The following is a 15,225-nucleotide window of genomic DNA, read 5'->3' as shown; positions in this document are numbered from 1 at the left end:
AGGTGTCCCTTGTCTGGGCTGCCACAGTGCTCCATTCATTGAGTCAACACTTATTGAGTAATTTTCATGTCAGGTACACGGCTTGGTACTAGTAATTTAGAGATGGATAAAACTAGTCCCTCAAGGAGTTAAGACCCAGCCTACCCCTGTCCAAACTACTTTGTAATTGTTTGGGTTATCTGTCTCTGGTATCGGACTGTGCCTGGTATATGCTCGATGTCGTATTAACAAATGGATGGATAAATAAAAGACCTTTGTTTCAGCAATATGTTAATATCAAAAGGGAGACCATCCAGGGCTTTAATATGTAATAAATTTCCATTAAATTTCACTGGAAAAACTGTTAATAAACGAGGTCTGGGTGCTAAGATGATGGAGGAGTCTCCACGCTGCTCAACTATTGTGTTGGGGTTAAACAGGCAAGAAACTAGCTTGTTTGGGGTACAGGTGGGCCAACCTGGGTCCCCAGGGAAGACAGGTCTACATATTCAGGGCTCATACAACTGGGTCCCAAGAGAAATCACATAATCTACTGTTAATTATACTAGAGATGCCATTAAATCACATTCCTTTCCTTATTTAAGAAGAAAGCTAGCTCTCTAGCTCACCGCAGACGACCCCTTCCCCCTTTCCCTTCTCTCCCTTACATACCCACCTTATCTAAGAAAACGTTCAAATGTTTAGCCAATCAAGTCTAGCTTAGATTGTGCAATCTGACCCCAGCCAATAAAAAAAGAGCACAAGGGCAAAATTTACGTCAAGAACAAAAACTTTCACTCTCCTTTGTTCTGTGTGCTCTCGTAGTGACCAGCCAAACAAGAAGCACCCCTCTGCACAGAAGTAACTTTGCTTTGTTAAGAAATCTTTTGTCTAAGTACTCATTTTCCTTACGACTCCAAGCTTTATTTCCAACATCTACTCTTCTCTTCTTCTCTCACCTCCTGATATGGTTTGTACCTGTGTCCCTACCCAAATCTCGTGTTGAATTGTAATCCCCAATGTTGGAGGTGAGGCCTGGTGGGAGGTGATTGGATCATGCGGCAGAGTTCTCATGAATGGTTTAGCACCCTCCCCTTGGTGTTGTTCTCATGATAGTGAGTGAGTTCTCCCGAGATCTGGTTGTTTAAAAGTGTGTGGCATCTCCCCCCATCTCTTTCTCCTGCTTTTGCAGTGTAAGACACCCGCTTCCCCTTCACCTTCTGTCACTATTGTATGTTTCCTGAGGCCTCCTCAGAAGCAGAAGCCATTGTACTTCCCAAACAGCCTGCAGAACCATGAGCTAATTAAATCGCTTTTCTTTATAAATTACCCAGTCTCAGATACATCTTTATAGTAATACGATAATAGACTAACACACCTTCCTACTGCGCCTCCACCCCCATCCATCCCATCCCATCCCAACCAGCAAAGTCTCTAGAATACACCCTGTGTGATTTCTGTCTCCGATGAAATTGCCAGCACTAAAACGTGTCATTGAAAAAGTCATTACATTTATCTAATTCTTCTATAAAGAAGCAACAATTAGTAAATCCTGGAGAACTTTCCTTCTAGTATGAGTCTAAATGTCAGAATAAACTTAGTAGAAATAATGTAGACAATTTTTGTTGGGTTTTGTTTTATTTTGTTTTGTTCTGTTTTGAGATGGAGTCTTGCTCTGTCATCCAGGCTGGAGTACGGTGGCACAATCTCAGCTCACTGCAACCTCTGCTTCCTGGGTTCAAACGATTCTCCTGCCTAAGCCTCCTGAGTAGCTAGGATTACAGGCACCTGCCGCCACACCCGGCTGATTTTTGTATTTTTAGTAGAGACAGGTTTTCGCCATGTTGGCCAGGCGGGTCTCGAACTCCTGACCTCAGGTAATCACCCGCCTCAGCCTCTCAAAGAGCTGGGATTACAGATGTGAGCCACTGCACCTGGCCACCAATTTTTTAAATATACTTTTTTTTCTACTAAATTTTCTACCCTGAATAAAGACTAACACAAGAAAAATATCTCACTGTGATGTAATCATTAAACACTGTTGTTTTGTTTGACATAGTGGAACTTTGTAATGCTAAATTGCTTAAAAAGAAACCCTACATTGTTTGCCAAAATGAAAATGGAGTAGAGATGATTTCCTGTCTCTCTGTAGACAGGAAATTTCAAGTAGAAAAATGTGTTTTGAACCCAGCAAGGAGAAAGGGGACTTTCCAGATACTCAGTCCATGACTTTTTCTCAGCATTGCTTGGGTGTTTTTGTATTGTAATTAATTTTTTTTTTTTTTAACCACAGAGGATCTCAACATGGCTTCAAAGAATTTCTCTTAAAAAATCAATTAACACATTGCTTATTGATCCTATTTTATGAGCATCCAAAGCAAAAGGCTTAATTCTGTGCAATTCTTCTCACAACTACCAAATAATTGAGTTCTTTGAGGTACTTTGTTACATGGGTAGAGATGAGAGAATGTTTGTTGTGTAGGGAACTTGTGGTAGAGTACGGTTTGTAAGTAGGCCTTCCAAGCATTGTTGGGATCAAGAGATTCGCAATATAGAACTCTCTACTAGAAATGTTTATGAAAAGGTATTTGTCTGTATTGAACAATCTTTTTTTCCTAAGAAAAAGATCCTAGCCAGGCATGGTAGGATAATCTCAGCACTTTGGGAGGCTGGGAGGAGGATCACTTGAGGTCAGGAGTTCAACCAAAAGGATTCACTTTTGCCTCCATGATTCAGTGATTAAGATGCAACAGAGCAGTGGGTTCAGAGCACAGACTTTAAAACCAGACTGCCTGGGTTTGAATTTCAACCCTGCCACTTAAAAGCTGTGTGACCTTGAACAAGTTTCTTAACCTCTCTTTGACTTAATTTCTTTGCTTATAAAAAGGAGTAATAATAATAGTACTTACCTCCTAACCTTGTGAGGAGAATATGAATTCATTAATTAATACATGCTAGGTGCTTCATATGGTACCTGGCACATAGTCAATACTGTTCTAAATTCCCTTCCCAACTCCTATCCCAACCTTGGGCTATTTTTTACAGTGGTTGCATGAACTATGGCTACCCTAAAGCAACTAAAAAAATAGAGCAGCTATATATCCTTTAGCGTGAGTGAAGGAAGGTCTTTCCCAATACACACAGCTACAAGGGACAGACTTAGAAATGGTAGATAATCACTTTCAGAACTCTAGCCCATATGTTTCCCTAGGGCAAACCACTTCCTTTCCAAATATGAATTTCACGTAAGAGAATAAACATTTACACATAGCTGGAAAGAAGCAAGGCTCCATATAGGGACATAAACTAATGCCTGTCTTTGCCAGATACCAAGTCCCTGGGAGATCTATCTCTGAAAAGCCTTTAAACTACATGAAGCAAACTGTCAGTTTAAGGGGAAAAAGGGGGATTTTAAAGTCACTGTCTCCTATTAAATATTGCAGATACACAGAGAGAGAGAGAGAAAAAGAAGAGAAGTTGTGCTTTATACTAAAAAGGGACTTAGAAAAAAAAAGCAGCCTGCACTACCCTGGGGAAAGGAGACCTTGTCTTCTTTCCAAGTTCCATCACTGACAATCTCTGTGATGTGATCTTGGGTGAAACCCTCAACCGCTGGGGGCATCGGCTTCCTCAGCTGTAAAATGAGGGAGCTGAACTAGATCTATAAGATTTCTTATAGCTCTGACATCCTATGACTTTATAAAATAAAAGAGATGTTAAATGTATCCAGCAGGCAGCAGAAACTAACTCTGGAAACGTAAGCAGGAAAACGATATTTTTGCAAGGATATCACTGGTAGCTCACAGAATCAAAGGGAAGGCTGGAGAACCAGGTTCAGAACTGATGTGGTTTGGCTGTGTCCCCAGCCAACTCTCATCTTGAATTGTAGCTCCCATAATTCCTACATGTCATGGGAGGGACCCAGTGGGAGGTAATTGAATCATGGGGCAGGTCTTTCCCTTGCTGTTCTTGTGATAGTGAATAAGTCTCACGAAATCTGATGGTTTTATTAAGGGGAGTTCCCCTGCTCACACTTTCTTGCCTGCCGCCATGTAAGACGTGACTTTGCTCCTCCTTCTCCTTCTGCCATGATTGTGAGGCTTCCCCAGCCAGGGAAAACTGTGAGTCCATTAAATTTCTTTCCTTTATAAATTGCCCAGTCTTGGATATGTCTTCATTAACAGCATAACAGACTAGTACTAGAACCAAGGCAGTTTGGTGAGGATAGGGGATGTGTTTGGGGTTTAGAGGCAGGAATAACTGAACTATGCTACTGAAGTGAATGAGCTTCATTTCTTCCACCCTTACCTCACTGAATCCAAAACTCAAAGTCCTAAGGTAGAGGGGTCAAATTAGTCTAGCTCAAATCACATGCCACTCATTGGCTGGTGGGCAAGAACCCTTGATTAATAGTCCCACCAAGACATTGTTCAATGTGTGAGAGGGATTCCCTAAGAGGACATTGGGGTATGATTATGAGAAGTGCAATGACTACTGGGCAGCTCTTTACTGCAAATGTTGTGTCTGTCTTTGTGATACCACACACTAATAGAACTTTTCTAAGTCAAAATTGATGGACTATTTTCACAGCCCATCTGAAAATGGATGTCACTTTGGATGGAGATAATGGCCCCATGACAACACTGTCCACACACAGATGTGACCACCCATCTCAAAATGTTAGACAGTGACACATGCTTGCAGAACAGCCTTCACGTGCCTCAAGAGATTGTTCTGGGGGAAAAAACACAAGTCTGTGTTTTGTTTTAAATGTTTATTTTGGCTGGGCATGGTGGCTCACACCTGTAATCCCAGCACTTTGGGAGGCCAAGGCAGGCAGATCACAAGGGCAGGAGTTTGAGACCAGCCTGCCCAACACGGTGAAATCCCATCTCTACCAAAAATACAAAATTTAGCTGGGTGTGGTGGCGCTCACCTGTAATCCCAGCTACTTGGGAGGCTTAGGCAGGAGAATCTCTTGAACCCTGGAGGTGGAGGTTGCAGTGAGTCGAGATCACACCACTGCACTCCAACTCTGCGCGACAGAGCATGACTCCATCTCAGAAAAAAAAATTTTAAAAAAAGTTTCTCTCTTTGCACATCTCCTTGGATGTGAGAAAGAGCATTCATAGAGGCACCCAAGAGTCACTTTCCTCTTCTTCATGTTTGCAGAGCCCTGGTTTTATTCTGATAGTCAATTCTCCTCCCCAACTTGAGAATCAGGTTAATCTTGATTGGTTGGAATTAGTCATGATGATCCCATATCCCCTGCCATTGGGTGGTTTAAGGGTGGCTCTGTGACCTTGTTCTAGATGCTCTGACATGAGAATAAATCTGCTGGTGGTGGAGGAGACTTCTCATAAAGGTTTCTTCACTTGTATAAAGGACATTGTGGCTATAGGTGTGGTAGCTCATGCTTGTAATCCCAGCTACTCAGGAGGCTGAGGCAGGAGTATGTTTGAGCCCAGGAGTCCAAGACCAGCCTAGGTAACTAAAAAAGAAAAATCATGGTGTAAAATATGATGATTGGGCTGAGTGCAGTGGCTCACGCCTATAATCCCAGCACTTCGGGAGGCCAAGGCAGGTGGATCACGAGGTCAGGAGTTCAAGACCAGCCTGGCCAACATGGCGAAACCAAATCTCTACTAAAAATACAAAAATTAGCCAGATGTGGTGGTGGGTAATCCCAACTACTTGAGAGGCTGAGGCAGGAGAATTGCTTGAACTCAAGAGGCAGAGGTTGCAGTGAGCTGAGATCGTGCCCCTGCACTCCAGCCTGGGCAACAGAGTGAGACTCCGTCTCAAAAAAAAAAAAAAAAGACAAAAAGGATATGATGATTGTTGGTGCTATGGCCCCACCATTTAACATAATCTTTCCTTGAAACCATGAGAGGGGAAGCCTCAACACAAACACCAACAATCTGAAGATGGCAGAGAGGAAAGAGAAGAGAGAACCTGAGTGCTTGATGATATGAGTCTTGAATTAACCAACCCTGGAAGCACCCCATTAGAATTTCCCATTAGATAACATAATAAATCTTCTCATCATTTAAATTACTTTCACTTGGACCTTCTACTATTCACAGATGAAGTATCTTTTCTTTAGTTGACATGTAATAATTGCACATATTTGTGGGATATAGGGTAATATTTTGATACATATGTAATGATCAAATCAGGGTAATCAGCATGTCCATCACCTCAAACATTTATCATTTATTTGTGTTGGGCACCCTCACAATCCTCTTTTCTACCTATTTTGAAATATTCAATACCATTTTGTTAACTATGGCCACCATGTAGTGACTATACAGTGACTTCCTATCTGGAATTTTTTAACCATTAACCAATCTCTCCCCATCCTTCCGTCTCTCTACCCTTCCCAGCTTCTAATAACAACAATTCTACTTTCTACTTCTACGAGCTCAACTTTTTTTTCTAACTTTTGCATGAGTGAGAACATTTGGTATTTATCTTTCTCTATCTGGCTTATTTCCCTTAACACGATGGCTTCTGGGCTCATCCACGTTGCTGTGAATGACAGAATTTTATTTGTGTGTGTGTGTGTGTGTGTGTGTGTGTGTGTGTGTGTGTGTGTCTGAATTGTATTCCATTGTGTATATTGATATGGTTTGGCTGTGTCCCCACCCAACCAAATCTCATCTTGAATTGTAGCTTCCATCGTGGGGAGGGACCCAGTGGAAGATAATTGAACCAGGAGGGCAATTTCCCCCATACTGTTGTCGTGGTAGTAAGTCTCATGAGATCTGATGGTTTTATATGGGGAAACCCATTTTACTCGGCTCTTATTCTCTGTTGCCTGCTGCCATGTAAGACATGCCTTTCACCTTCTGCCATGATTATGAGGCCTCCCCAGCCATGTGAAACTATGAGTACTTTAAACTTCTTTTTCTTTATAAACTACCCAGTCTTGGGTATGCCTTTATTAGCAGTGTGAAAATGGACTAATGCATATATGTACCACATTCTCTTTATTCGTTCATCCATTGATGGATCTGTATGTTGGTTTCATATTTGGGCTACTTTGAATAGTGCTGTAATAAACACTGGAGTGCAGGTAGTTCTTTGATATATTGATTTCCTTTCCTTTGGATAAATACCCAGTAGTAGCATTGCTGGATCATGTGGTAGTTCTATTTTTAGTTTGTTAAGAAACCTTCATGCTATTTTTCATAAGGGCTGTACTAATTTACATTCTCACCAACAGTGTACAGGAGTTTCCTCTTCTCTGCATCCTCTCCAGCATTTATGTTATTTTTTGTCTTTTTGAGGATGGCCATTTGACTTGGAGTGAGATGATACCCCAGTATGGTTTTGATTTGTATTTCCCTCATGATTAGTGATGTTGAACATTTTTTCATTACTTTTCTGTTTTTATGTCTTCTTTTCAAAAAAAAGTCTATTCAGAACCTTTACCAAAGTATATAATTTCCAGTTCACAGAAGATTTTTTAAGTGTATGTTTTAGTTTTCATGACTCTAGGTTAATCTGGTAATACGCCTTACTTAAATTTTCAAGATTTAAGAACTCTTTTCCACTCATTATCCTAAGATTGCCATCCATCAGAATAGTAAAAATAGTCGGAGATGGTGAAGAAATACGTAGACAGAAAAAGAAGTAAAATAGACAAGGAGACAGAGAAGGAAGTAAACAGAGTCAAATTATGAGAATAAACTGTGTCAGAAAATTGAGTTCAAGTCTTTATTCCACAATGTCTGACAGAAAGGGAAAGGAAGATAGTTCAGAGAGAGATAAACAGACAGAAGTTATCTACTGACAGAGGGAGAAGGTAAGGATGGATGCAATTCAGTACAATGTTTGTCTATTTTTAAATTTTATTTTACTAAATATTAAGTAGGTGCTAAAGTTCATTTTAATCATGACCCAACGAACTCTCATACACCTGCCACCAAATTTATAAAAGGACATTATCATTGTGCTAGAAGGCCCTGATGTGTGGGCCTCCAATTCCATCCCCTTACAGATAACCTGAATCTACAGCCAACATCTGGCTAACTCCATTAACCCAGATGATTATTGCTTGGGAGAAGCAGGTTTGAGAGAAGTGAGTACCTATCATCAGAGACTCAGAAGCTGGAAATGATATGGTTCCCGCTCTCACTTACAATCTGGTAGGGAAAGAGAAATGAATACAACTAGCTGTGGTACAAGGCAAGATGTGAGAAGTACCATGATAAGAGGACTAAATCCTAGAAAAACGCTGAAAAAGAACCAGACATTGTGCCATCTGGGGTGAGCAGGGGAAACTTCATGGACAAGGTGGCCTATCTGCCTTTGATGAAAAGGATTTATAAAGATGAAAGGAAAGGACAAATGTAACAATCATTAAAAAGGTAGGAAAGAGAACGTGGTCTGAATGACTGTTCCATCCAGGCATGACTGAGTATAGATAAGGGAAGAGTACAACTTCAGGCTAGGATGAAAGTACAGAGTTCGGTAGAAATCCTCTGGAAAATAAAAATTCTTCTAGAAACTAAAAACTAGTAGTTATAAGTTCGGGCAATATCTGTTTTCTGCACACAGGAGTCTGGAAGATTTTCACGTGTGTCTCATCTCTCCTTTCTCTGCCTACCCTGACTATCACCCCTGCATCAAATCACTCTGTAGGCAGTGTAGGCCATCTACATCTTTGTGTGCTTCACAGTATCTGTTAAAAGTCAATTATTTTAATGAATAGGTGAAATTAGCTTCCTGAAAGCTGCCACAATTTAACTGGACTCGAAGCTTAATATATGCTTTTTGCAAGCCAAGTTCTCATTGATTTCTAAGTCATTTGTCAGAACATAAGAGGTAGTGTGTAGGGAAACAATAATTTGGCTTCTGAGAAGTTGCATAGTATCCATATCTCATAGGGTGTAATAGCCCTACACGCCTGCTGAAAAATCCCAGACCTGAGTTTGACTCACCTATTATTTAGGGATACACAGACAAGAAAAAGCGAGACTACTATAATTCCGTTTGCCAAATCTTCAATCTCTAAATTTTACAATTAGAATCTCAATTTGTGATCTATAGAAAAAAATAATCAAATACCAGAAAAAAAAAAAAAAAAAAAAAAACTCTGGAATATTCATGCCTGTTAGATTGGTTATGTAGGAAGCGAAAAATATCTTTTCCTTCTACCCTTTTAAATTCAGAGCTGAATCCTCTATAACAAAAGATTAACCAGAGAAAAACATAGTGATTTATTTAAATAAATTCTACATAACACAAGGGCCATCTCTAGGAAATGAAGATCAGAGGAAACAGTTACACTTGAGTGTTTTTAGTAGTAGGTTTGATGAAGAATGGAGAAAGACTTGGAGAAATATGATCAGGCAAAAGGAGTACTAGATCTAATAGGAATAAATGGAGGGAAACTTAGCAGGGCCCGTTTGTTCAGATTCTCCTCTGTGTGCCTGTGTCTTGGGAGATAGGGAACTGCCTTTCCTCTGTGGATATAGGAAGAGCACCTCTCACATGAGGTCCTATGATGTGTTTTCGAGGAAGGTCAGCAAAGGTTTTATGACCTGCTTCTGGGGAGAAAGGTGGCAAAGGAAGGTCAGAGTAATATTTCCACTTAAAATTTGCCATTTTCTCAAATCCTTCAGCTTAAAACATTCAGTTCGCCAAGGTGCCATATTTTGGGGTAGCATGTCCTCAACCCCATCACTGATTATTAAATCTGACCCTGCAGTTAACCCTGTAAATCAACTCAGATAAGCAATTTTAACCATATAATGATGGCCAGGAGATTAAGTTCCACCTTAACTCTGGAAAAACATTTTTATATTTTAATGTTAAGAGCTGCCCTCTTGTCCATATGTGCTTTTTTTATTGTCATTAATAACTATAATTATGCTTGACATTAATAATGGCCATAACAAATATGAAAGCCAAAAGAATCAAAGGAAACGTTTTGCTGTTAGATTCAAGTACTTAAGTATTTTATTTAAATTCGTTTTATTTTGGTATTTTTGAATTTTTTTTTTTTTTTTTTTTTTGAGACAGAGTCTTGCTCTGTCGCCAGGCTGGAATGCAGTGGCATGATCTTGGTTCACTGCAACCTCCACCTCCTGGTTTAAGCGATTCTTCTGCCTCAGCCTTCTAAGTAGCTGGGACTACAGGCACGCGCCGCCACACCCAGCTAATTTTTGTATTTTTAATAGAGGCGGGGTTTCACCATGTTGGCCAAGATCATCTCGATCTCTTGACTTTGTGGTGCTCCCGTCTCGGCCTCCCAATGTGCTGGGATTACAGGCGTTAGCCACCGCGCCCGGCCTCTTTGAATTTTTTAAAAAACATCCTGGTGCCAAAAGGCAGCGAAATTCATAAATGCAAACAAACGTATAAACAAACAACCAGACCCTCTTAAATAATCTACAAAATAGAAATAATCTATCTGCATAGGAAAAAATTATCGAATCAGCACCTACAATGTGGCCCAATAAAAGAAAGGGTTTTCATATTTGATCCTTTTTTTGGTTCCTCAAAATTAAAATCTTGACTCCATTCTGTGCTGTATGTGATAGATTTTTTTAAGAAGAGAAAGAGTAAGAATTCTCTTGCTGTTTCCATGGGTTTCATCATCTTGTTTTCCATGACTCATAATGGCTTCTTGCAAACACTCTTGTTCCCTTGATCTCATGGGTCAAATGAATGCTCTTAAGCTACTTTTCATCAACCAGTCAGCATTCCTCCTGCTTTCCAACTGTGCATCCTCAGCTGGACCCAAACATTTTCCAGTCTACTCATTCACAAAATAAAATTATGAGTATTCTTCAAAGGGCTCAGTCCAAGGTGCCCAGGGATATTCTGAAGATTTAAATAAAAGCAAGAAAATATTATTCACACAAAAATTTTGTTAAGTGTTACTTGAACTAGAACTGGTAGAAAACAATTTTAAAACCAGTTCTTAAAACTATGCCTTATAAGACCACCAAAAAATGTCCTCAAGTCTCTGATTCAGGGCTCTTTCAGGGCAACCTGACTGCCTCAGCCTCCCAAAGTGCTGGGATTACAGGCATGAGCCACCGCAGCCTTCCATGACTTCTTTTCCTTTGGGTAGATACCAGTAGTGGGATTGCTAAATGGAGCAGTAGTTCTATTTTTAGTTTTTTGAGAAATCTCCATACTGTTTTCTGTAGTGGTTATACTAGTTTACATTCCTACCGGCAGTGTATAAGAGTTCCCAAAGTTGGGATAGTTATTCTCTTTTTTCAGGGTGACCCCAGGGCTGATTCTGTGTGATGCGATGGCATCCCCCATTATATCCCTAAGAAGACAATGTGCTCAGTGATAACAAACTTCTCAGCCTAGGACCAAGGAAACCTAGAGTCTCCTCTAACATCTGCTGCTACAGTATGTTTGGTTTATTTTCTATATCTATCAAATGAAAGTGTAAGTGTTCATGCTAGTTTCTTTCACTTATAACATTCCATGATTCTAGCACAGAGACATAGCCATTGGGATTTATTCATTCACTCGACAAATCCTTATTGAACATCTAAACGCTAGGCATCATGTCCTCTGAAGGAGGAGTCTCTCTATTGTGCTCCCCAAGGCCCTCTCTTCCCATGTGAATCCCTCTGTCATGTTACTTGAGTCTTTATTGGAATTAGGGGTTTTCTAATCTGACTCCTCCATTGACTACATTGTTGTTTTTGTCAATGAGTAGAATTCTCAACATACAGTAGGTGGTCAAAAATCATTTGGTGAATGAACAAAGAAAGAGGAACCCTTCAGATGCAAAGATAAACATCCCAGAATGAAGAACCAGAATCAGAGGTCTCAAGCATAATAATATCCAGTAATATATCATTGACACAATCATATGACTACACTATATGCTACTTAGGAATTTCTGAGCCAACAGCAGACCCCGGTTGCATTGAGACCCAAAGTAGTAAGACCCGCCTCTCTTTAATCTTGAACACAGATAGATCCTTGGCACTTAGTTTCAGTTTGGCGTATTGAGCCATCTACGCTGGATCCCTTTGGCTATCTCTCCCGATCTGCCCTCTACTCGTTTCCACCCTGCTCAGTGCCCTGGGAGGTCAACTTACATAACTGCCTCCACTGGGCTCTAGTGCCCTCTGGCTCTGACTGGGTTTGGTCAATGGGGGAGTACTAGCACATTAGAGGAAGAAAGGATGGCAAAGTTGGGGTTGTTTGTACACATTTATGAGGTACCTGCTAACTTTTGTTCTATGTATATAATGCACAGTGATTAGTGATCAAGTCAGAATATTTAGGGTATCTGTAGCCCAAGTACAATACATTTTTGTGTAATTATAGTCACCCTACTGTGCTTTCAGATGTTCAATTTATTCCTTCTACCTAACTGTACGTTTGTACCCTTTAATCCATTTCCCTTCATCCTCTCCCCAAAACTTACCTTTCCCAGTCTCTGTTCTCTATCTTTCCACTCTACCTCCATGTGATCAATTTTTTTAACTCTCATCTACAAGTGGAGAACATGTGATATTTGCCTTTTCGTCCGTGGCTTACTTCACTTGAGATAATGACCTCCATTCCCATCCATGTTGCTGCATATGGCATGATTTCATTTTTTACAGCAAATGTTTCATTGCGTATATGGACCACATTTGTTTATCCATTCACCTGTTGATGGGCACTTAGGTCCATTCCATATCTTTGCTATTGTCAATAGTGCTACAATAAACATATGAGTATAGGTATCCCTTTACTATAGTGATTTATTTTCTTTTTCTGTTTCTTTCTTTCTTTCTTTCTTTTTTTTTTTTTAGACATGGTCTCACTTTGTCTCCCAAGCTAGAGTGCAGTGGCATGAACACAGTTCACTACAGCCTCAACTCCCCAGGCTCAAGTGATCCTCCTGCCTCAGCCTCCCCAGTAGCTGGGATTTCAGGCACATGTCACCATGCCTGGCGAATTTTTGTATTTTTTGTAGAGACAGGGTTTCACCATGTTGCTCAGGCTGGTCTTGAACCCCTAAGCTCAAGCAACCTGCCCGCCTCAGCCTCCCAAAGTGCTGGGATTACAGGCATGAGTCACTGCACCCTGCCGTGATTTCTTTTCCTATGGGTAGATGCCCAGTAGTGGGACTGCTGAATGGAACAGTAGTTCTAGTTTAAGTTTTTTGACAAATCTCCTACTGTTTTCCATAGTGGCTATACTAGCTTACATTCCTACCAACAGTGCATAAGAGTTCCCAAAGTTGGGATAGTTATTCTCTCTTTTCAGGGTGACCCCAGGCTATAGTGTCCCTTGAGCAAATGTCACAGCTCCTGTCAAACAGCCCTCCTCACACATTTGTGTGTGTGTGTGTGTGTGTGTACACATGCATGCATGTCTGCCTCTGTCTCTGTCTCTCTGGGTTTCTTTCCCCTTTAGTCTTAAAGACAGTAGCAGGGCCCCACTATTCCTTGTCTCAGGGTGCTGCATTCTCCCTTTTCATTTTTCCCACATCCTGGCTTAATATGCCCTTCATTAAACTCTTCTCAAGGTATTCAATTTGAGTACAATATCAATTTCCTGAGAGTACCTTGAGTGATAACCACCAACGTATTCTGAAGAGTAAATTATATAACCAATTACCACAAAGCACAATAAGAGGGGTACTAATAAATGCTAGTTGCCCTCCCCTTCCCTGTTATAATTTTTATACTCCCTACAATGGCTATTCCTAGTGCCTTTAACATAATTGCTACTTAAGGAAGATTTGATGAATGAATGAAAAAAATTTCAAGGAAGATTTGATGAATAAATGAAAAAAATTTCAACACTTTTGACCATACTTTTAGACTTAAATACATGGAAATCAATATGCATTAATTTAGATTATCAGATGTTACATTTAGAGAAGTTTTTATTTCAATATCGGGGAGTAGGCAGTTTGCTTTACACATCTCATTCTCTGTTTTCTCATAGTCTAACTAAATTATGGCTCAACTCCATGAAAAACAGGGTCAAGGGATAAGCTAACATCTCAGGAGCAGTTTAAAAAACTAAGAGATCCATCTACTGATCCTTCCTAGATCTTGGAGAAAATAGTCATTTTATTTCATGTCATCTAATTCATATGAACTGACTTTGCAAATTCATCATTTTCTACCTCCTACCAGACAGAAATGGAGTTGGGGTTCAACTGTGCCCCCTTGAATCTATCTGTGTTTATAATGAATAAAGTCGATAAAGCCAAATAATCACTCACCGTGTATATTGATCTCACGGATACACTGCGGAAGTAACTTATAGTTCTGGTATTGGGGGAAGCACTTCCTGGACTTCATCCAAAGGCAGCCTCTGCGTGGTCCCTGCTGTTTAAGCAGGAGAACTGTTTTAGTCTATATTTAGTAAATAGCAAAAAGAGACATGCTTATTCTAATGTAGTAAGTGTAGCAAGAGAACCATGCTCGACCTCTAGAAAGGATTTTGGGACTTTCCACCCTCTCTAATTTTCCTGCCTACCTCTCTAACACCTTTCACCCAGTTCTCTCAACCGCTTGCCCCACGTCCTGGGCACAAAGACCTGAAGCATAGTTAAGGAAGACAACATAGAGAACAAATTTAAAGTCCAATGTCAAGTAGAAAGCAAAGAATCTTCGTTTGGAAACTGCAAACATTTTATTCTATCACATTTTGTTGAAATATGTCCCTAAGGAGAATATTAATGATGTCTTTGATCTCAGGGACAATTTTACCAAGAAGCAAAGTTACAGATTAGATGAATTCTAATCTGTCTTCCTGCTCATGACTGTGTGACTTTATAAAATTCCTCTAATATTATCCTCAGCTGACTTCAAGGTGGAAGATGAAACTTTATTTCCTACATCATGGCTTCTCGTTCATTCTCCTGAGATCCACGGTCTTGTTTTTCTAGCTTTAATATTAAGAATTGAGTTTTTGTTTCATAGACATCTCTACTTTTGATACAAAGCCCTGAATTGAGGTGACCTACAATTTTTTTTTTTTTTGAGACAGAGTTTCGCTCTTGCTGCCCAGGCTGGAGTGCAATGGTGCTATCTTGGCTCACCACAACCTCCACCTCCCGAGCTCAAGTGATTCTCTTGCCTCAGCCTCCCGAGTAGCTGGGATTACAGGCATGTACCACCATGCCCAGCTAATTTTGTACTTTTACTAGAGACAGGGTTTCTCCCATGTTGATCAGGCTGGTCTGGAACTCCTGACCTCAGGTGATCCACCCACCTCAGCCTCCCAAATTGCTGGGATTACAGGTGT

General features: G+C 40.3%; 1 protein-coding gene across 8 annotated transcripts in view; it reads right to left on the bottom strand.

The window, feature by feature from the left end:
* Window positions 1-9,922: 9,922 nt before the first annotated feature.
* TMEM156 (transmembrane protein 156) overlaps window positions 9,923-15,225 on the bottom strand; it is a 59,526-nt gene continuing 54,223 nt past the window's right edge. For 2 of the 8 annotated variants that reach the window (XM_009206673.4, XM_021938363.2), the window contains 2 exons: window positions 14,198-14,303; window positions 10,129-10,815 (listed from right to left, as the gene is read on the bottom strand). In XM_009206673.4, the coding sequence (XP_009204937.1) occupies window positions 14,236-14,303 (68 nt within the window). In that variant the 3' untranslated portion in view covers window positions 10,129-10,815; window positions 14,198-14,235. Of the gene's footprint in view, window positions 10,816-14,197; window positions 14,331-15,225 lie in introns of those variants that run through there. The other 6 variants (XR_004182811.1, XR_002522015.2, XM_021938360.2 and 3 more) reach the window with 5 other exon arrangements.

The sequence above is a fragment of the Papio anubis genome, chromosome 3, assembly GCF_008728515.1.
Source record: "Papio anubis isolate 15944 chromosome 3, Panubis1.0, whole genome shotgun sequence".
Lineage (NCBI taxonomy): Eukaryota > Metazoa > Chordata > Mammalia > Primates > Cercopithecidae > Papio > Papio anubis.
Note: the sequence above shows the minus strand (reverse complement) of the source record. Positions and strands in the feature narration are given on the sequence as shown.